Source organism: Lathamus discolor, chromosome 4 (genome assembly GCF_037157495.1).
Source record: "Lathamus discolor isolate bLatDis1 chromosome 4, bLatDis1.hap1, whole genome shotgun sequence".
NCBI lineage: Eukaryota > Metazoa > Chordata > Aves > Psittaciformes > Psittacidae > Lathamus > Lathamus discolor.
This window is the reverse complement of record NC_088887.1, coordinates 1,981,576-2,004,821: the sequence shown is the minus strand read 5'-3', so window position 1 is coordinate 2,004,821 and position 23,246 is coordinate 1,981,576. Positions and strand designations below refer to the sequence as shown.

The 23,246-nt window shown below is 38.7% G+C and overlaps 1 protein-coding gene across 1 annotated transcript; it reads left to right on the top strand.

Moving 5' to 3' along the window:
- The first annotated feature begins 16 nt into the window (after nt 1-16).
- On the top strand, nt 17-23,066 carry CIP2A (cellular inhibitor of PP2A). The gene is made up of 20 exons (XM_065675975.1): nt 17-193; nt 1,710-1,857; nt 2,471-2,583; nt 3,650-3,744; nt 4,368-4,464; nt 5,328-5,450; nt 5,601-5,746; nt 6,428-6,503; nt 7,575-7,802; nt 8,275-8,431; nt 9,248-9,389; nt 10,085-10,184; nt 11,415-11,533; nt 14,184-14,376; nt 16,177-16,251; nt 16,335-16,445; nt 17,194-17,390; nt 20,564-20,646; nt 21,161-21,300; nt 22,374-23,066. The coding sequence occupies exons 1-20, from the start codon at nt 92-94 to the stop codon at nt 22,542-22,544; spliced, it is 2,616 nt and encodes an 871-aa protein (XP_065532047.1). The 5' UTR covers nt 17-91; the 3' UTR covers nt 22,545-23,066.
- The last annotated feature ends 180 nt before the right edge of the window (nt 23,067-23,246 follow it).

The following is a 23,246-nucleotide window of genomic DNA, read 5'->3' as shown; positions in this document are numbered from 1 at the left end:
CTCCGTGGGTGGTGCCATCAAAATGGCGGCGGCGGCGGGAAATACGAGTTCTGTTTGTGGCTGGCGCTGCTGATGGCGGAGCTGAGGCGCCATGGATGCCTCAGGCTGCATGAAGTCCCTGCTCCTGGCAGCCGCGCAGTACCGCGCTGCCAAGACAGCTCCTAACGCGGCGCTCCTGCAGCGCAGTCTTGAGGTGAGGGCTGCGCTGGTCGGGGGCCGCGGTTGGAGCGGAGCGGGGGGTGATGGTGCGGCCGGGAATATGGCGGTGGCCGGGGTGCCTCTGAGGTTATGGGGGCTGTTTGTGGCTTCTCGGGGCCCGGCCTCGGCGGTCTCCGCCTCGCCGTCTCCGCGCTGGTCGGCCGCCGCGCGGGCTCCGGAGCCGCGGGGCCCTTGGCGGGCGTGTGAGCGCCGCTGCCTGCGGGCGCCGGTGCTTAGCGTGTGGGCACGGGGGAGCCGGTGGCCGGGGGAGGCCGTCGGGCAGAGGAGACGTTTCGGTTTTTAGCAGCGTTTCTGGACCGTTGCTGTGTTGTTTTATGTAGTGTTTGGGGTGGTTTTGTTTGTGTCGGTATGCTTACCTGTGCATCAGCTAAACGTATGACAGGCCTAATGAGTGACTTTCCTCCCTCCCATCCCCTGTTTCTGACTGCCGAGGAGCATTTATTTTCACACCTTAAAAAGCGAGTTTGGAGGATGGCCTGTATGTGGGGTTTGCTGGTTTAATGGGGCATGTAAGCCAAAGTGTTCGTTGCTCAGGGGAGGCCTGTCCATTTCCCAGGCCTCCAGGTAGAGCCTTGTATGCAGCCTTGGTGGGCACGCTTGGTGTGGTGAGAGATTGGCACCCTGACTGAGTTGCTTAGACTGCAAGGTCATTTGTCAAATGCAGATTTGTTTTTTAATTGCTGAAGCATTAATATAAGAGTTAATGTTCAGCCTAGATTTCTTCTTTGTATCCATTTAAGAGATCTATACACGGGATATGCAAGAACAATATTATATTGCTCTGATATGAAAGGGTAATTGCTCTCTACCTGTCCTGATGTGCAGGTATATAATTTTCAGTGTCTTCTTATATAGGCTTCCTTTAGCTGCTATTTTTTCACCTCGAGCACTGAGTGGTCCCAAAGCAGCGCTGCCTGTTCCTGTTTATCCTGCCTGCTGAGCAGCACCCCTTTGGATCCCTGTCTGCATCATTAGAAAGCAGGCTGTTGGGCTGAGCTGAAGGCTGATTATAAAACGTCTGCAATCTGTTTGGTTGTTCTTTCAAAATAAATAATCCCTGTATTCTATCTATGATAAAACACATGCAGGAAGAATAACCTGGCATTAAGTCTGTTCAATGTGTGAAGAAATACAGGTGTTGCTCTGCTACAGCTATGAGACTGAAAAGGATGCTGTTACTGTGAATGCTGTAAGCAAGCAAACAAAAGAAGCCCCAACGTGTCACGAATGTTCACAATGACAACTTGCTATTTTCCAAAAGTAAAGGGAGCACATCCACAACAGTGAAACCCCGGGTTTTTTTTCAGACTTCTTCCCTCCTTCCCCCTCCCACAAATGTGAATATAAATGTTTTGTTAGAGTGAGTGCATTTACATTCTCAGCCTGGCAAATAGGGCCGTGTATTTAATACAGCTCTGTGTTTTGACTTCTGTGTTAAATACTTTGCCGCAGTTGAGTAATTAAGGTTGGTTTTCTCCTTTCATTTCCAGGTTATCTCTGGACTGAAGCTTGCACGATTGTTTACTTCAAATCAGATTCTGCCAAGTGAATGTCTCAGTTGCCTAGTAGAACTCCTTGAGGATGCTAGTATAAGCCCATCTCTAACCTTGTCTGTGGTTACTTTGCTGTCACAGCTAGGTAAGGTTTGCATCCTAACTTTTTATCTTTGATCTGTGAAAGGAAAGACAAGATGGGTACTGATTCTGTGGCATAGGTGATGAACCTGGAAAAAGTCTAAGGCGTGAAAGATGAAGTGGTTTTCATTTTAGTGGAGCGCTTGGCTGAGCCACATGAATGTATGTACAAGGCCAGATAAGATGATATATCACCACAAGAAGCAGATTTGAAGTCATCACTGAAACAACAACTATCATGCCTGTCAGCATTTGTTTCCACCCTGGGTAGGGTGAGGAATTACTTTCTTGTCCTTGATTTTTTTTTTTTTGAGCTTGAAAATACTCCCTTTTTTTTAATGAAGTGACAAAACCTGCCGAAGGGGATGCAGAGACAGGGAGAAGCCATGTTACATCAACAACTGTCATCACTTTAGTTTACCTCTCTCACTCCAGTGTTTGCTGGGCTGCAGTTTGGGCTCTCCAATGGCCTGGGCCTGTATGCATCAAGTTTCCCAATTACAAAATAGGTTCTGCTGCCTCTTGCTTGTTTCTGCTTAGATTGGTAGCCAGTGCACCAGTTGTTTTTGCTGTTAGATAGGTGATTTGTGTTGGGTTTAATAATTCTTAAATTCTAGCTTTAGACAATGAGACTAGAGAAACTCTTCAAGATACCTACAATCTGACCAGCGTGCTGGCAGGAGTGGTTCATCGAAGTTCTACTAAACTTAGCGACCCAGTCTTATTACAGGTAACAAGAACTAATGCTTAATAATATTTTATTATAATTATGTAGTATACATTATACTGTATGCATATAATAAGTCTTCCAAAGTGCTGTCTGAAGTAATGTGTTGAGGGAGAGTTAATCTTAGCTGTGGGTTTTATTTGTTGTATGAGGCTAGTATAACAGGATTATAATACTGCATAGAGTTTTTTGTATTTTATCTTTAATCCTGCTTGTGTTTCTCACCTGCTTAAATTAAAAGAAAACCAAAATACAACAAATAAACCAAAACCAACAACCAACCAAAAAAGCTACTTTGTATTATAAATTATTTCAAGAAATCACTGCTTGAGGGCTTGGAAAGTTACTTTCAGTTGAGGTATTTAGTTATTTCTCCTAATGTTTGTAGCAAAAGCATCAACACTGGTCATCTTTGTCATGTTATTGTGAAGGAATGAAAGAAGCTGTTCAAGGCCAGGTTGGATGGGGCCTTGAGCAAACTGATCTAGTTGAAAGTGTCCCTGCCTGTGGCAGGGGATTAGAACTGTATGAACTTTAAGGTCCCTTCCAACCCAAGCTAGTCTATGATTCTCTATTAACTTCATATTAACGCAGTTATGGGCCAAAAGGATGCTGAAGGGAAGACTTTACTACCACTGGATCTGTTTGCAGCCTTTACAGCAAACCTGTTTTCCTGTAAATGTACTTTGTTAGAGGTTGCAAGGTACTTGTTGGATTTTGGTGGCACTTCTAGATCTTCCAATAGGGAAAAGCCTGTTTCTCACTGACAGAATGGAGAACTTGCTTATGAGTCAATGGGGAGAACTAAATGGAACTCAAGGTAACTTCTCTGTCAAAACAAAATCATATTAATCTGTTTGGGCTTTTACTGAGTGGATCAGTGTGGTAGGACATTACTCATTGTGTTTGTAGCAGTTTATGTAATCAATATGTTAACATTAGAGAGTCTGGAAATTAATTTAGTGGTGGTGTCTTGTTATTTGTTCTTTCAGTTTCAGCTTTGTAACTTGTAACATTCTTCAGTGATACGCTATAGAAAAGACATGTGAATATCTTTTTATTTCCTCAGAGTATTCAGTTGCTGCAGAAGCTAACCTACAATGTTCCTGTCTTTTCCGTTGGTGCCAACATCGATGAATTGATTTCATTTCTAATGCAGCATGTGTAAGTGTGTACTTGGTTGTCTTTTCTTATGGGAAGTAGCTACATTTCCAAACTTTCTGAAGGCCAGTAGCATATTGCACTAACCTGGTCTTCAGAGTAAGCTGTGGCGTTTTTGTTCTGAATTCTTTGAAAATCATGCTGTTACAGATTGCCAGCTGCAGTGATTATGGAACTTTGGGTGACTGAATACTAATTTGCCTTGTAGCCCATCCCACACCTTTAGGAACAGGGAGCTGACAAAGAGAAAAGCTAGAAGAAAACTCATGCTTGTCTTTAGGAGTAAACTTATTAGATTAATACAGATTTTGTGTACATGTATTTTTTGTGTACATGATTTTGTGTACCTTTGTGTAAAAGGTCTAATGACTATTAAGCGCATGCAAGAAATTATCTTTGATAGCATTGATCTCTGGTACTATACTCCATTAAAAACTGCTCACGCTGTGGTGACTGCAATTTGAATTTTGCTTTGCTTGGTGGGATGGTATCTAATAAAAAAAAAAATCAAAAACCCAAACCAAAACATCCATACCCTCTGCCCCCCATGCTCCAACTTCTTCTAATTAAATTCTGGATGCTTTAATAAAAACATACTTTCTTTTTTAAACTTCTGGACTTTGAAGTCAGCACACTGAAGATGAGCTAACGATACCCTGTTTGGGACTCCTGGCAAATCTCTGTCGTCACAACTTGTCTATTCAAACTCGGATAAAATCTTTGGTGAGAGTTTTGCTTTTGTGGCATGATTGTCTGGCTTGGGTGCAAAAGACTTGACTCTGGGGACTTACCTTCGTATTTCTTGGGCACTATTTTTTTGTGGCAGTAATAACCCTGGCCTGCTTGTTCTGCAGTGCTGGTGTTTGTTTCTCATGTGTTTGAGGGGAAAAAAACCCAGTAGCTCAGGAAACTGGGTGTTCTTTTTCCTTCTCTACATTGCTGTGTTGTTGCACTAGTTTGGGTTATGCATTCAGTGTCTGCAACTGCTCTCTGCAAAGGTGCATTTAAAATTCAAGCATTCTTCCTTAGAAAAAATAAATGTTGTTAACATAGACTGTAGTTGGATTTTTTTTTTTTTTTTTTTCCCCAGAAGCTGGGCTGGTAATTTTGGCCAAGAAAGGGATTTGCCTTTTAAAAGATATTAAGCCACCACTGATCTTGATAAGCGGAGATAATGAGCACTGTTCTCTGAGCAAAGAAGGGACAGGGCTGAATTTGCAGTGGTGATTTTCTATTAGAGATTTCAGTACAACTACTTAGTTTCAGTAAGATTAAACTAATGATGGAATTTCTTCCTTGGATGGTTTTGTTGTTTTGCTTGGGTTTGGTTTTTTTTTGTCGGTTTGTTTGTTTGCTTGTTATCATTATAAAAGTTCAAAAGATAATTTAGTCATTGACATCAACACCAGTATTGTGCATTTTAACAGTGAAATACATTTCCTAGAGAACTGTTATGTCTCTAATATGGTTTTTGTATTGTTCATTATTTGTATGGCTTATTTTTAAGTACATGCAATCTGTGAATTTGGTATTTTTGTAAAACAGAATTAAGTTCGTAATGCCTGTGTTTCTCCTTCTTGCTTTAGAATAACGTGAAGAATTTTTATCGTACCTTAATAAGCTTCCTGGCCCATAGTAGTTTGACTATGGTTGTGTTTGCACTTTCACTATTATCAAGCCTTACTTTAAATGAAGAAGTAGGAGAAAAAGTAAGTAATGCTTTGAATCTGTTATATTCTTAATTTGTAGATAAAGGTAATGCTCACACTGGCCAAATGAAATTCTAATTCCAGATAGTTTTACTAAAAACCTAGGCAAAGTAAGTACATACCTGTAGATAACTTTCTTCTTCCTTTCAGCTCTTTCATGCTCGAAATATCCATCAGACGTTTCAGTTAATATTCAATATTGTTGTAAATGGAGATGGTACTCTAACGAGAAAATACTCTGTTGATCTGTTCATGGATCTTCTGAAGAACCCTAAAGTTGCCGATTATCTTAGCAGGTATGGCTTCATTTCCTTAAAGTACAAGATATTTCTCCTAAGCTCTTGTTCAGTTTCTTTGCTCTGTGCTATTTGTATTCTGAACCAAACACTGGAAAAAAAGTCCCTAGATGCTTTTTGAATGTTACTAGTTGATAATAACGGCTGTATATGAAACTGAAGGATTCTTGTGTTACATTGACACATGCATGTGACACATGCATTATTATCTCTTAAGGAATATTCAATAGTGTGTTCAGTAATTCTTTGTCTGGATGGTATTGGTGGTCAAACAACTTGGTGAGTAGCTATTTTGCTTGTTATAGGTCTATGGTATCTTGAAGTGGAATAGTATGGTTGAAGCTGTAATTATTTTACCGGAGGGTGTTAAAGCTTCAGAGAGCTTGACTAGTTTTGCAAATTCAGCTAGCAGATTTTAGTTACTAAATTCCAATCTTAATCTGACAGTAAAAATATCTGGAAAATCTTGGCTTATTTTAAGGATTTTTTTCCTCATTCTTAGAATATTTTTAAAGCTATATTTATTTTAAATAGAAGTTGCATTATCAAAACTGTCACTGTAGTTGAAGTGTTTGGAAGTGAGGAGAGGAACAAGGCACTTGCATTCGTTACTTGGTATAAACGTCTGAGTGTAACAAAACTGCCTTTAATTTGTTTTTTCTTTCTCTATGCATGCTGTAGATATGAGCACTTTACCTCATGCCTTGGTCAAGTATTAGATCTTCTTCATGGAAGGGATCCCAATTCGTCATCTAAGGTATTTATACTTTTCCAGTTTAAGGCTAAGAGGGTGCAACTCCTAATCGAGTTCCGCTTCTGCCTACCTAAGTAGGCTCCTTGTGTACAAGGATTGATAATGAAATATATTGACTTCAGGATTTCTAAATGACCTATACTATACACCAGATTTCTATACTCTAGTTATTCACAAGGCTGTCAGGTTGGATTTGTAGTAGTTGTTTTTTTGCCAGATTGTGTCTGCTTTCAAGTAGCAGACCTAAAGGCAAAAAGCCAACATGAACACCTTTTGTGGTTTGACTTGTAGGAAATCTTGGGATCTACCACAAATGCAGTGTGTACCTTACTTCACTGTCTAAAGCTTGAATTAATACTACTAGGATTCTGATCAGGGAACAGTGATGCTCACTTCCAAGACTTATTCATACATTCTCTCATATTAGTTGAACAAATTGATGCCACATGTGGTTAAGCAGTTAACTGTTGTGTTCAACTTTGACTCACTATCACTTTACGTAAATGAAATATTGGCTATGTGTTCTAAAAACTAAAATATTAAACGTTCTGAAAATATTTGGGCTACATGCATCTGTGAAACGACTCTTAAGCTTTTTCTATGAATGTGTTTTACCTCATAGTAAATAATAAATGCTAAGGTTTCTGTATATGTGATTTTGTTGTTGATTTAGCAAGACATTGACAAGGAGTCTTCCAGGGTGCTTTCCTCTTCATCCCCGAGTATGCACGTGTGCATCTGTTCATGTCTTAGAGTATTTTCCCTTCCATAGTTTTCTTCCTTTTGAGTGTATATGCATTTCTACTGCTTACTGGATACCCAGCAGTCATGCTTTTGAAAAAAGAAGGGAAAGCAGTACACTGAATGCTGTCACAAGCCTTCACCAATCTAATGAACTGTGTTTTGTTGCTGACTTGGCTTTAAGAAAAGACAACTGTTATTCAGGTAACTTTTAAAGTGCTAAAAGGAGTTGCATAGAATTTGTATATCTTTCTAGACCTGTGCTATGGGAGTTGCAATTTCTGTGTAAGTAGTTGATTTAAAAATGTTTGAACTCTCATTCACTTCACACAGATCTTAGAGCTCCTGCTTGCCTTCTGTTCTGTGATAGAACTACGTCATATCCTGCGGCAGGCAATACTGGAACCATCTGGCTTGCCAGTCTCTGGAAATACCAGATTTGCGACTCGCTCAAAGACTTTTGAACCATCTGTTGCATTGGTGCACTTGTCAAACCAGCCATTGGAAGGCTCTGAAGACTCTTCTGTTCTAGCATTGCAACTATTCAAAGAGATTTTCGAGGTACCAAGACTGATAATTGAGTTTAAAGAGCTTGTTAGCAGCTATATTTTAAATTGATTTTTAAGCAACTGTTAGCAGTTTACTTGAAAATAGCATGTAAAAAAATATCCTAAATAAGATTCTTCCTGTTCTAGAATTCCATACTTGGTAAAACAACTTTTCTTTTAAAGACATGCTTTAGTTTAGAAATATGCCAGTGTTGAAAATTAAGTGGAAGATGCAGTAGTTTGTGAAGTCATGAGGTAGATGCTAGCAAAGCTATCAAACAGTTGCTTACTAAGGCTTGAAGGAGTATGGAAGTTTCTGCTGTTTCTCATTGAACTCCCTCCTCAAGTATATTACTGATCTGCAATCTTAAACCTGAAATAGCAAGAGGCTGCAAAAGCAAGAAAGCAGCGGAGGAGGGGGTAGAGTAGGCTTGGCTTCCTTGCTTTGTAGTTTCAAAAATTGCCATAAAATGTCTTTATTACAGGATGTTATTAATAGTGGGAACAGTGCCTCAGCCGAGCATTTTGTGGATCTTTTGCTGCCTGTTCTTCTTGATCATCTTCAGATGCCAGAACAGATTGTGGATGAGCTATTAGTGAAGAAGTGTGAAAGAATGGCCAAAGCTATTCATGTCCTGACAAATATCCTTTTTGGGTGCCTGTTGGCCATTAATTTATTCCTGCACCATAATCTGCTCTAAGCTACTAGACAAAATGTCTATCTTGGGTGACTTTAATGTCTTTTAATGGCAATAAGTGCCCTAATTTTACTTAGGACTGTCATCTTGAAAGACCTTAAGTAGCTTTCTAATTGCTAAGAAATTGTTTTGGAATATACTGGTGCAGGATGGAATGTGGCGGCTATTCAACAGGAGAGAAGTGCTTTGCAAATCAAAAATGAAGATGAGTGTTTTCTGTTAAAATCACAAGGGGAGATTGGGTGGCCATCTTCTTGATGAGTATAGTATTTTTGCCTAGCTAAGTCAGGTGCAGTTCCCAGCCAAATATGTTATAAATTTAGATCAGTGAAATAAGGAAAAATAATGTGAAATGATACAATTTTGCACTCCTTTTGGAGTCTATGGTGTCACATAGTAAGGAGAACATGGCTGCATCTAAGCTGTGTTGTGTGAAGAAGTCTCTTTGCTAGTTCAGTCCTAGGTAACCTGTTCTTGTTTTGGGGACTGATTGCTGACTGCTTTTTGCTCATCTTTACGCCACTCATTTTACTCTTTCCCTTAGCTGTTTGTGTCCAAGTGAGTGTTTTTAATTGATAAGTGAAGCTTACTTGGTTTGTCAGTTAAACATGACTTAAGTGGTTTATATAGTTGGGTTATAAAAACGCTTTTGGAGGCTTTTGTGCCTTTATACAGCAGCTTTTGTGTCCTGTTTTTATTAGGAAATATTGTCTTTTTGTGCCAATACCTAAGCATGAAATTTGTTCTTAACTCGACCTACTGCTCTGTAGAGATGACATACTGAAAATGCATGCCTCGAAGGTACTGACTGCCAGCCAATGCACGTCTCTAATAGAACACCAGTTTACCTATAGTGGGATCGATACTGGGTTTGGGACAAAAGTAGGGGACTCTAAAATGTGGTGAGCACACAAATTTATATAAAATCTAACCTAGTAAGACTTTTTGTGATATTGTTTCAATGGAAAGTATATTGTAGCTGAAAATACCATTTAAATGCATGTAAATTATTAATGTTTTAAAATAAAATTTAGTATTTTTGTACAATAGAAATTTATGTTGATGGTCAGTTCAATAGTTAAAACCTAATTTAAGCATTCAGATATTGGTTTTGGCATGAGCTGGGAATCCACTTAAGTAGAAGATGACCTTAAGCCTCATGCAGTAGTTCAAGCTTACATAAGATGAAGCTTACCAGAATTGCTTAATGCACCTAATTTCTCGTTTTGATTTTATGCAATATGGAATACACATTCTTTCAACTCAGTGTCATTAACCTGAATGTCGCCATAACCAAAAGTTATATGGCCAAAAATCAGAGAAATATAATTGGACCTACCATTAAGCCCTTAGTTTCAACTTGAAAGTTTTGTTTTGGTCTTCACTGTTGCTAGCCTTGGCATGCTGGAGAAGCTCAGCAGCAGGTCAAAAAGGATCTCTTGTGATGATGGCTTTGTTGCCTTGATAGACATACTTAATTTCTTTGTGAAGGTATTTATTTTAAAATTGACTAAATTGATTTATCAGTGCTGATTTGACAAATCTTTCTCTTTCCCTCCTTCTTTCCCCTTTGCTTTTTTATTTGTATGTTTAAAAGCAAACTTGCTGCTGATATTATTTTGAAAACACTTGATCTTATGAGCAGACTGAAGCAGGATGTACCTGGTATGGAAGTCAGCTTCTACAAAATTTTACAGGTATTTTGCAGTTTTGAAGTGTCAAATGAAATGTGTCTGTGAAGGGAAGTGTCATTGCAGTGCAGTAGTTCTAGTTCTGAATGTTTCGTATGCTTGTCTCTGAAGTGGTAAAACTTCAAGGACAATACAGTCCCATGGGCACATGTCTTAAGGGTTGTTTCGTTGTTAATTCTTCTAAAATAAAGAGCAGTTGGCTTTTTACTTCAATTATTTATTTCAGTAATGCACATTTACTCATACTTCTGCTACCTGGTAAGAATTATCCTTTTAGACTGCATTAGGACTGCAGTTTAAAAGTAGCAAACTAGGAAAAAAGCTATCGCAACCATATAATTATTTGTGCGGTTGGTTATTATTGAATATACACATCTAATTTGTGACTTTGCCTGGTCAAAATGGTTCCTGGTAATTATTGGTCAGATGGTATCTTAACAGTTGACTTTGTAGATGGAAAAGTAATCCAGACAGTCAAACACTTCATGCTAGTTTCTCTTTCAAGAGTGGAAATTCAGTAATTTAATGGGTAACAATGGGAGTTTCAGTTCTCAGGAAATCCTTATAAAACTTAAGCTTTGTGATGGAAATCAAGCACTTGAAAACTTGATGGGATTAGTCTCTTTACCTGTTGCATTGGCTTTTATGGGAAAACATGTTTCTAAATACTCTGAAGTGTAAGCTATTTTTATAATCACTTCTCTTCCATAACTTCAGGCTCAGAAACTTAGAAGGGCAAACTTTAAAAAGGTAGCTTAAGTTTTGAATATAACTTTTCTGTGCTAATGGGCTGTGGGAACTGCAAGCTGTCCTGTTCCTGCTATGTGGATAACTGAAGAAGAATTGCTGATAGTGCACCTGGGTCTTGAGCAAGCCAGGGAGTGTTTGTGTGTATGGCTGCAAGGTCAGGCTCGGAAGCAGCCTGGGGAGTGATTGTTTATAGAATGGGATTTATAGTGACTGAAGACAGTCACCGATTGATGTGGTCTCTGTTTGGCTTCATAGCTCAGACCCGTATCTGTATACTATATATTACCATGCTATAGCAAATGAAGAAGAACAGAACATGAACTGAACTGGAACTAGTTGTGGAAGCTCTGTGTGTGTGTGTGTCTGTTTAGCCTCATTCTTTACAGATGCCGCAATACGCCTTGGTACTGTGATGTCTGGGTGGTTTGGGGATTTTTTGTTGTTGACTGCTATATCTTGTTTTGACCACAGCAGTTTCTTTTTTAGGATCCACGCTTGATTACACCTTTGACATTTGCTTTAACATCAGACCACAGAGAACAAGTCCAAGTGGGACTTGGAATATTGTTTGAGGCTGCACCCTTACCAGATTTTCCTGCCATAGTGTAAGTTTCTTTTTGTGACAGACTGAAAGGATTTGACATTTTTATGGGTTTAGTGATATTGATGTTTCTTACCATATTACTTTACTTTATTTGTAGTTAAGAAACTGTAGTGATCTTGGAGCGCAGAGGGAAAGAAATAGTTCAAACGCTGATGGTGTTCAATTAACATGGATCCTAGAGAGAATAGTGGTGTCTGACTTGGGGAGGGACTCTTTGTCAGGGACTGTAGTGACAGGACAAGGGGTAATGGGTTAAAACTTAAACAGAGGAAGTTTGGATTGGATATAAGGAGGAAATTCTTTCCTGTTAGGGTGGTGAGACACTGGAATGGGTTGCCCAGGGAGGTTGTGAGTGCTCCATCCCTGGCAGTGTTCAAGGCCAGGTTGGATGAAGCCTTGGTTGGGATGGTTTAGTGTGAGGTGTCCCTGCCCATGGCAGGGGGGTTGGAACTAGATGATCTTAAGGTCCTTTCCAACCTTAACTATTCTATGATTCTATGACTTCTGTCCCTCAGAGTTCATTTGCCTGTAGTCTGTGCTTGGACCTATCTACTTGGAGTGCGTCTAACATTCTGACTGTCAGATTGCTCTCTCTGCTGAACTTTGACAGACATGTCACTCTTCAGTTCCTAAAACTTTGTTTTCTCTTTGTGTAGTAATTTCCAAGATAGAACAGACTAGGATAAGACACATGCAGATCAGGTAGTATTTAAGGTGGTCTAAATAGGGGAAAAAATACTAAGAAGCTCTATTTGATAGAGTCCCTATTTCTGTAGATGTAATAAAATAGGAAACAATATCTTAAATTGTATCATGGTCTTTGCAACCTCAAAAACCAATCTGAAACTTCTTCCCTTTTTGTTAGTCCAGCATTTAGAAAAAAAAGTTAAAATAAAATAGGGATAGCTTGAAAGGACTATCAGTGCAGATTCCTTTTTGGCATTTCAGCTGCTTTTTTGAGTGAAAGGTTTGTAATACAACTAAATTATCGTGGAATCGTGACTGTATTACTACTTACATTGGAGAAAAAAGAAGGTGACCTAAGCAGATCATGGTGATTTGCCTCATTGTGGTTTTTTGGTTGTTTTTGAGGAAGCTTGTAAAGATATTGGCATTACAGGAGCTTAAAAAACCCTGCTCTGCTCAGCCGAAGTGGGATCACATGTGAAGTGGTGTGTCCAGATCTGGGTTCCCCGGTATTAGAGAGATAGAGTCATACTGGAGTGAGCCTAGTGAAAGGCCATTAAGATGTTGGAGGGATGAGCATATACCATTCAAGGTGAGACTGAGAGTGCTGAGATTGGTTTTGAGAAGACTTGGGGTGTACCTTATCAGCGTGTGTAAATGTGTGATGGAATGGAACAAAGAAGATGGAGCCGGAGTCTTTTCAGTGGTGTCCATTGACAGGACAGGAGGTAGGCACAAGCTGAAATACAAGGAGAAACAACTTTTAAATTTCTTTAGAAGAGCAAGGGGGAGGACAAAATGAAACCAAAAAATCCCAACAACTTTTACTTTAAGGGGAGTCAAACACTGGAAAAGGTTGTCCAGAGAAGTTATAGATATACTGATATAGATATATTGATATAGTCAAAACTACTGCTACCATCAAAACTACAAAACTACCATCTGCTTAGAGCAGGAGAGCTGAACCAGATGTTCTGTAGAGGTCCCTTTCAACCTCGACTGTGCTATGATCACATGGTTTTGTGGATACAGGAAACATTTTTATAAGAACCAGTAACAAATAGTCTGGCAGGAAGAATGAAGGATCTGTACAATCCAATATGCCTGGAGTCGTACAATGGAATAGCCAAATAACATGTCTATAAATGCAAGTTAAAAATAGGCTTTGTTCACTTACAAAGCAATTGAGACAGTACTTCAGTGAAGTGGCTGGGATGACTTAGTAAGGAATTTATCAGGGAAAAGATTTTTGACTGGTGCTTCAAAAATCAGCTCTTTTGACTTGCCTCTGATTTGGAACATGTCATGAGTAGCTGCCTCTAAAATACCAACCACAAGTTATGTGCATACACTGGAATATAGTTAATGTAATTACTTCTGTGTAAGCTTTTGTGTTCTCTTCCCAGTACAGATTTTAATTGATGGCACTTTTTTTAATCTAAATGTTGACATTTTTGCTAAAACTTCTGAAATGAAATGTGCTATACTCGGTATCATATTGTAAAATAGCATCAGAGACAAGGGAAAACTAAGATTTATTGGTAGCACTCTGCCTTTTCATGATTTGATCTTATTTTTGTGCCTAATGAAAGTTCTTGCCCTTCTCAATCTTCCTACTTCAACTAGTTAAGTTGAATAATGATATGTGAAATAACCTGTTTCTCAGGCTAATAGGAGACAGGTGATCTCTTCTGCTCAAGAAGACCTAAGCACCATGCCCTTTCTGGCAAGGTACTGAGTTTGTTTCTAAAGGTTACCCATGACAGGCTTTAATTTTTCTCTGCTTTCTGTAGAAACAGTTTGGGCACGTGTCTAATACCACATCTTAATGTGTGATAATGCAAATGTGACTTGTGCAATTTCTTTTCAGTGAAAGAGAAGGTAGGTTATGAAATGGTTCTCATCTTCAGTCCTTGCGATATTTGTAGCAGCTTGTTTCATTAATAATCTTTGCGTTTATACAGCCTTGGTGAAAGCATCGCAGCAAATAATGCTTACAGAAAACAAGAAGCGGGGCATGCATCAAAAAGAATCCAACTGCTTTCACCCGTCACCAACGTCACTTCGGTGAGGTGTTCCTCATCCTGTCGTTCAAGTGATGAATCCACAACTTCAAATATTCAGGAATTAATAGAAAAGCTGCATTCTGGACTAGAGGTTAGTAGAATTGATATACCCCTTTTTAAATACGTGACACCTGTTACTGGGGGAACACGGCAGAAATCTAAGTGTTGGGCTGTAGTGCATTTATCAGTTGAGTCCAGTTTAGATACCTGCCTGTTTGGAACGTGCTCCTTTTACTGAGCTACTGAGCAGAATTCAGTGATGTTTCTTTGTGCTACATCAGAAGTAGTAGGGGCTCCTTATTGAAATCTTTCTCCAATAGGTTTACCCATGCACTTCTTAGCTGTCAGATGTGGAGGCAGGTGTCAGATACGGTTGCAGCTGCCAAGACTTGCTGCAACGCATACCAGGAGCCTCTTCTTCCCACTTCCTAAGAAATACCCTGTGATAAAAAGAGATTATATGCTGCTTTAGAAGAGTATGGTGTATCTCTTGTATGCCTGAACATGCATACGAACATTTTCCTTCTTTCCTGTAGCTGACTCTTTAATGTTTCCAGTTAAATTTTTTGTGGCCTTCTTGTAAAGGCACTGTTATTACTTCAGAAGAAAGCTTTTGCTTCCCTCTGCAGCAACATGCATGGTGAATGAGGCACCCAAACAAGTACCACATACAGTGTGCTGCTTTGCAGACCGTACTGTCAGATACTGAATGTATTTCCTCTTCTCTGTTCAAAGCAAGTTAGCAGCTTTGTAGCTGCTTTAGACTGAGTGATGGATTGTTTCTTCTCTTTTCTTTTGGCTTATAAGAACAGTATGCAGATTGGGAAAACAAACAACAGAAAGTGCCTGATAACAACTTGATATCTGTATTAGTGGCATTGCCTCCAGCCTTAGCTTTGCAACTATCTTCTTTCTTATAATTGTTAAGAATGAAACTCAGCAATTTGTTGATTCCAGTCAGCTGTTAGAATAATGGTGAAAAAGTTTAAGTGAGTCTTGGTTGGCTTACTTGGTACTCTGCCACTGAATGCTCTCATTGATCATCCTTTTCAGGACAGCACATGACATCCTGTAGGTATATTGCTGTGTATATATTAATGTCAGTTCAAGCAGCTGTGGGTGCCTGGCAGCACTAGTGCAGCAGCTTCCAGGTGTGACAGATTGTAAGCTGCTTCAATTTTTTTTAGAGGAGAAAGTTGTTGATGAACTGTTGGGTGAATCTTTTCTTGAACCTTCTAATTAGTAGAACTTACCTTTAGAAATCAGTATACACATTCACTTGAAATATGCACTGCTTCATCTCTGTGTGCATTCTGTGTGTTGTGTGAAGCTCAAATGTGTGAAAGAATGTAATTGAGAAGACTTTTAATAGTATTACTGTACAGACAGAGGGGAGTGAAGGGAACTTACAGAAGCTTTTCTTAGAGTAGTAATATCTAAAAGGACATAGAGATCACAGGTTTGCAAGCAGGCAAAGACACTACTTGTTTCCTGCTTGAGGGCAGGAAAATGGGCTGAGAACTGGAGCTGCGCGGGGACTACTGTTGGTATGCAAGAATCTTACATTCTGGGTCAAGATAGTGCGAAGATAGTACTTTTCAGTATTTCCAGTAGGTGTTCATTGTATGAACAGCTGGGATAGCTGCATTTGGTTATATGTAAGCATGAGCAGCTGCTCAAAACTGGTGTTACAGTATCACTGCCTAAGAAAAAATATCCTGAAATCACCAAGTTGCATTTTCACTGGACTTTGGGCGTATATTTTGCTAAACACTTAGGACTTCCGTCATGTATGGTTAATTTCCTCTAGTAAGTGGGTAAACTTAGTTCTGTTCTGTTCTCACAATGACTTTCCTCAGCCTTTTCTGATAATCTGGATGTATTTCCACAGATGAAGGAGTCGTTCACCAATACGAGGGTATCTGACATAATGGATGTCTATGAGCAGAAGCTGTCGGCATTAGCAGTGAGTACAGCCTAATGTGTATGGGTACATTGCTGTCTGTACATTCAGAAAACGTTAATGAGAAATGTTCTTCCTATGTACAGTCTAAAGAAACTAGGCTGCAAGACCTTTTGGAAGCAAAGGCAGTAGCTCAGGCTCAGACTGAGAGGCTGATGACTCAGTACCGATGTCAAAGAGCCCAGGCTGAGTCCGAGGTAAGTAGCATGCAGCTTCCTTCTGGGACTCTGAGGTGGGACTGAGTAATAATTGTCTGGGTAGCTTTAATTGTGATCGCATGGGTGGAAACTCTACAATGCTTAGTATAGCTATGCTTGGAAGTTAAGGCAGTCTTAATTTTTATGAATATCCCATTTTCCTCTGGATTTTTCTTTGGAACAGTTTTCTTTAACGTCCATTTCCTTATAGGAAGGCAACAAAACTAACCTATTGTCCTAAGTATTATTCATTAAGCATTAGTGTTAATTTAATAGTAGTAATCTTGAAAATAAGTATAGCCACGTACTAGAATTCTATGTAGAATTTGCTGATATATGAAGAACTGTTTCCTGTTTGTGCCTTTAGTCACTTGTCCAAGATGAACTTTCAAATAAAGCTTGCTTCCATGGAATATGTATTTGAGGTGTGCATTGAAAACTTGGAATAATTTCTGTTATTTAAAGGTATAATAAGGACTGGGCTGCAGGTTGCTAAATAAGTAGCTAAAATGTATCATGTTTTACTTTATTCCCTTTCTGCTCACACTGTCTATAAAGGAAGCCAAAGGAAATAGGTGAGCAAATTAGTCTGTCAATAATATTAGGTGAAGAAATAATTAATGTAGCTGATGGCATTTTAGTGTTATATCTATGGTCCCAAATATGCCTATTACAGAGTGACTTGTGAAACAGAATAGCTTGTAACTGTGGGACTTTCTTTGTTGGGGGGGTGTCTTTCCACTTGAAGGCGAGAACTCTTGCTGCAATGTTGAAGGATGCAGAACGAAAAAATGAAGAACTCAATGATTTGCTGAAAGCTCAGCGCACCGAATCTGAAAGAGCCCAGACTGATATAGAACAGCTTTTCCAACACAACAGGAAGTTACAAACAGTTGCAGAAGAATATGAAGTACTGAAAAAATCCTCTGCCGATCATCTTCAGAGGTAAGGCGTGTAAGATCTCTGAGCACATACTTTGTATTCAAAGGGTGAGGAAGTCCTTTATGGGGCTACGCACATTAGAAGGGCAAAATTACACGCTACTTTATGTTGTTAGGTGAAAAATTGATTATTTTTTCTTCTATATGCTTATGAATGAGATTAACTTGATTCATTCAAGAAGTTAATATGTTAAATGGAATCAGAACTAGAGTTTAAGGTTCAGTTCAGGAAATAGTGTGACCTTTGTATAAAAGGGAGCATTTTTCTCTAAGAAACAAAATTAACAATGCTTAGTGTCTGTTAGTATCACACCATACTGTTGGTGTCTTTCTTTGCTCTTATGCTGTCTTGATGACTTGCTATAAGTAGTCTGGAGAAGCAGCCAATAACAGTATGTCTGCATAAGGTAGAAGCTTGCACTTTGATCACTTCTGTAGCAAATCTGATTGAACTTGAGTAAAAAGTGAGCCAAAGAGGAAGAAGGCACCTTGTGTGTCCCAAATTATTTATAAGCATAATTTCTTCAGGATCTTAAGCTGCAAAGGGACATGTGAGACACACAAAGTATCTAAAGATAAAAGCTATTTATGAAAAGAGAGTGTGCTTTGGAAGAATAAAGGCTCAAAAGAGCTTTAGCTTTACAATTCACATGAGCCTGTCTCGTCACTAGGTGTCAGCAAGGCAAAGAAGCTGGTAAAATTGTGAGCAAGTTTCTTGCTTAGTAATGGAAGCAGCCATTATATTTGACAATTTTGAAGGTATACTGCTGCCAATAAGGGAGCCATTGAGGGAGGAAAAATGTATACAACTTTTGTCCATTATGGGGTGTCTTGGATAACTATCTCATATAGTCACCGTAGAAGTATCTCCTCCTTTGCTTGAACTGTATGCAGTCATACTCTGTAAATGCATATTTGACTAATTAATGTGAAATAAGCCAGCCTCAATTTAGTATCTGACAGTTTTACATTCTCCAAAGCAGGCATTAAATAGCTTTCTGATCCTTACAATGTGTTTATAAAGCAAAAAATTTGCATTCTAAACAAATTTGCATTCTAAACAGATCTGCACACTTTAAATATACTGTTCCTTAAAACCAACTGGATAACTGACATCAGGGGAAAAAAATTTCCTCGTGGTAGTAAAATAGGAAAACATTTGCTTAGAGCATGAGATCTACTTCATAAACTTGTATTAAAGGCGTTCTGTATTTTTTCACTGTATTCAGTTTTGATATCACAAGACAGCAGTCACAGACTTGACTCAAAAAGTCCTTTAAAAGATGACTGCAAATACTCAACTTATAGCAGTTTGCGTTAGTCTAAGTTCTAAAGGCTTCGATATGCTTTGTCTATTCCCAAGAGTTTTCTGCTGGAGGAAAGTTGCTTCCTGATCCGTAATAATTAAGGATATGTAAGAGATCGGCTGATGCTTGGCTTGTTGGATTAGGCTATTTTTCTTCCTCAAAGTATGTCCATTAAAAAAAAACAAAATTAAAACAACATCCCAACTGCAACCAAAAAATCCTCAACTGACACCACCCCCCCAAAACACCTTGCTTTTAGTTTGAGTGGGATGGTTGCACAGATGTTATCAAGTATTTTTATTTAACAAACTGTTATATTAAAGAGCTCTTTGAAAGCACTGAAACTCCTCAACCATAACCCCCTAATTCATTTATACATATGAAACCACTGAATGACAGCATAAAGATTTACAGATTATATGCTATTCACTAAATAAACGGAAGCAATGAAGAAACTAAATGAATCACTCAAGCAGCAGAATGATAGGTAAGTCCAATTTGGTCTTTTTAAAGCAAATTAAACAGTAAAACTAAGTAGCATTTCATCTCAATTTTTCAATTGAGCTTTAAATAACGTCTGAGAAGTGGAGTTAGGGGAAGCAAAAGATAATTCAGGGTTGGTTTTATAAGTGTATGTTAGTTGAATACGCATGGTAGTGACTTCGGTTAATTTTGTTTGCCTCCTGTATTGGGGTTGGGAAGGAATACCCAATATGCTCATAGGCAGGCTTTGTATTCAGTTGAGAAATAAAATACTATTCTTGGTTTTACTTTTAAAGTTCATTTCATCCTTCACGGCTTTTGCCTTGTCACTAAGCAGAGCAATCCAAATCACTGCCTTGAGTTCTGATCCAATTGGAAAAATTTTCATACTGATACCTAAGTTTGCTACTGAATAAATTTGGACACTTAATTTCAGTGGTGCAATATGCAGCTCAGTGTAATTGGGAAGATATTTCGGTGACAGCTGCCCCTTTTTAAAGGCAGGCTGGGGGTGCAGTTGTTGTAGAGGTACTCTTGAACTGTCATGAATAAAATGTAGACCATGGAAATTAACTCTGTACCTCTCTTGCTACAGGCTGCAGCTTAGAAACTGGTAGATAGGAAGGGGATGAGCAAGCAAACAAGAGTGACAGCAGACTCCATCTAGGCAAAGCAAGTGGCAGATAGAGTATGCCTTAGAAATTAGGCTAACTAGTAATGGAAAAGGTAGATTAGCTTCACAGGTGACAACTGTAATGCTGATAGATGACAGTACCTGTATATTAAATTATTGTGGAAACTTAAGTATTATCCTATCTAATGAAGACTGAAGCAGCCATATGGATTTTTTGAAGCAGCAATATGGATTTTGGTGATATCTTATGAAATCATTGGGATTGCCTAGTGTTGTGTGACAAACTGGAATATGATATTGGAAAATCTTTATACATAGATGTGCTTGCATGAAACAGGCTTTACTAATGGTATTGTTGACTCAGGAGGATAGTAAGAGGTAAAACCCCAGCATCCTTAATTACCAGTGGCAGTGAATGTTGGCTTTGTTTGAATGACAATTTTAGTTCTGTCGTTGTATTTTGGATGCTTTGTGGCTGTAATCAAGAGCAACAGTTTTTGGCATTTAAGCTCCAAACCGTAACTTTTTCAGTGGTTTCTACTGTGTCTCCGTGATCAGAGAAAGGAAATAACTGTTTCATAGGGGGAGAGGAAATAAAATCTGTCTGTGCTCATACTCTGCAAATTCATAGGTTTGATTCGAAGCTCTTGACAGGAACTGGAAACAATACAAAAATCATTCTAGCTTCTTAGGATAGAGAAATGGTGGCAGATCTCTCTTTAATCGTTAAAATTTATTTCTCTGCAATTTTAGGATTGCTGCACAGTTGATGGAAACCGAAGATCAGAGAAAAGAACTACAGCAAAAGCTGCAGGAGAGAGATGGCAAAATAGCGAGTAAGTCACTTACCTGAACGTCACTGAACCTAGAGAGCTAACTAGATTAACTGGATGGTATTGTTATGGGCTCTAGGTAAGAAGTTATATCTTACTAAGTAGCTTGTAAACCTTAGTTAGCCAGGGATAGCTAATTTAACAGTTGAATGAAATGAATACAGATTTTTCTTCTTTAGAAAGGATACATAAACTTGATTTCCTAGACTGAATTCACTGAATGCCTGCACAGCATCATATTTCCCTTCGGGATCTTTTTAGAGCATGTTCATTGAAACTACTTTCTGTAGGGACTGAGAATTTTACAAGAGCTTTATTTAACTCTTCTGCAAATGTGACTGGAAGCAGTTACTACAACTTAGCAGTAGGTGGCACTACTCAGTAATTCAATTATTAGCAGCTATGTCGAGCCTAAAGAAAATAGGAGAAACAAGCCCCAGAACCTTGTTTCCCAGGCAATGCAGTGTATCTTTTCTAAGTTTGGCAGCCCATCTTTTAATGTGTTCGTTTTCTTAAGATTTGCAACAGAAAATAAAAGTTCTGGAAGAAAAACTGAAAGCACAGCAGAAAGAAACAAAAGATATGGAACAAACTATAGATATTCTTAGAAAGGAGTTAAGTAGAACGGAGCAAGCAAGGAAAGAACTGAGTATCAAGGTAAGGCATTATTTGCACCTGCATTCTCGAGACCAGACTTCTAGATATCTATTTAACTGATAGAGCTGGTAAACCTGTATTTTGGTGGTAAAGTAGCTAAAGAAAGAGCAGCCTATATAGCGGACAGGAAGAAATTCTCTCAACTTTAAATTTTATACCCTTTGAGTAGCTGAGCTTGAATTTAAGAGAAAAGAAGTCGGGGTCAGGCTCTAATGAGGCTGTATGAGCCATGGTGTGTGACTACAGAATATGTTTGGAAGGAAGAAAAAACCCCAAAACAAACCTGTAGAACAGTATTAAGAGAAGGTACCGCATTCCTCTTTAGTAGTTTTGACTGCTGTAAAATGTGGATTAGCTTACTTTCTCCCCTTGCTTGCATCCTGAATTAAGGTACACGTGCTACATATGTACGCACCAAAATGCATCTGATGTGTTTTGATCTTTGAAATTTTAAAAACTAATATTGTCTCTAAGAAAAATCGTGTCTTTTTTCAAAACAGAGACCCGTTTGGCTATACCAAGTTAACAAAATAGTATTTAAAAAAGGCAAAACTAAATCCCTCAAACTTCAGTGCTGCCTCTATGTCCTTGCCTGTAGGTAAGGCTCCCTGTAAACTCACAAGGCAGAGATTCATTTTCATGCAAACTCATCAGCAAATGCAAAGTGTGCAGTCTGGCAAACATATTTGCTGTATTTCCGTTCCCTGGAAGCAAAGCCTAATCTCTGCAGGCAGTATTATCCAGCATATAGCAAATATTTCCCTTGTTCTTGGTAAACATTTGCTGGTGTGGGGCTTGAAATGACATGTGGATGGCTTAACTGTGAACACTTGTGCTGCTGAAACAGGACAATGATATGGGAGTTGGTGGTTTCCTGTGGTATCATTGTGTGGCAGTCACTATAATCATTCATGTGCAGCAAATATATAGCTGAGAGATTGCCAAAAGGAGCTTGTAAGTTTAAAACTACTTTTTAATTTACTTGTTTAAATTGACCACTCAGCTCACACTGCATTATGTGTGCTTAGCAGTTGATAATGGAGGAAATGATAACATTTTGTTGGTTTCTGCAGGCATCTTCTCTGGAAGTTCAAAAATCCCAGTTGGAAGGACGCTTGGAAGAAAAAGAAGCACTTGTAAAACTACAGAAGGAAGAATTGAACAAACATTCCAACATGATTGCCATGATTCACAGTCTAAGTGGTGGCAAGTTAAGTGCAGAAACAGTGAACCTCAGTTTATAGGGCTTTGTTTTTAAGACTTGAGTATTTTATACATATGTGCAAGTATATGTAAAGATGTTTAAACGTGAGGAGAGCACACTGTCTGACTTCAAAAAAAGAACCGAACTAAAATTGAAATAGCTTTAGTATCAGTTGAGAAGAAAAAGTAGTAACTGTGGAAGCTTTGATCTGAAAAAACTGAGCTGTTTTGTAGCAAATAGTTCTTGTGATGGTTTTCATAGAACTATGATCACCTGTATCAGGAGCTGCGTGCACCTTTTGCTGGTGACCAACCTTTTTCAAATATATATAGGGAAATGAAAGCAAAATAGGAGTCACTGCCAATTTTTTTACCTATATATTCTTCTATTGGCTGCCTGGCAAGGGGAATGCTTTATAGGCTAAGCACTTCTATAGCCTTGTTTATTTCAACTCTTCTGAATATCATATTTCAACTCTTCTGAGTATCATTATTTGTGCAGCATTGCTTTCTAATGTTTAAGATAGAAACATAAAAATAAAATGCATTTTTTTCAATTAGAATATGTTATGTTGAAAGCTGTATTTATCAGTGTATTGGTGCAAGTGCTTCATGGAGTAAATATAGAATCATAGAATAGTTAGGGTCGGAAAGGACCTCAAGATCATCCAGTTCCAACCCCCCTGCCATGGGCAGGGACACCTCACACTAAACCATCCCAACCAAGGCTCTGTCCAGCGTGG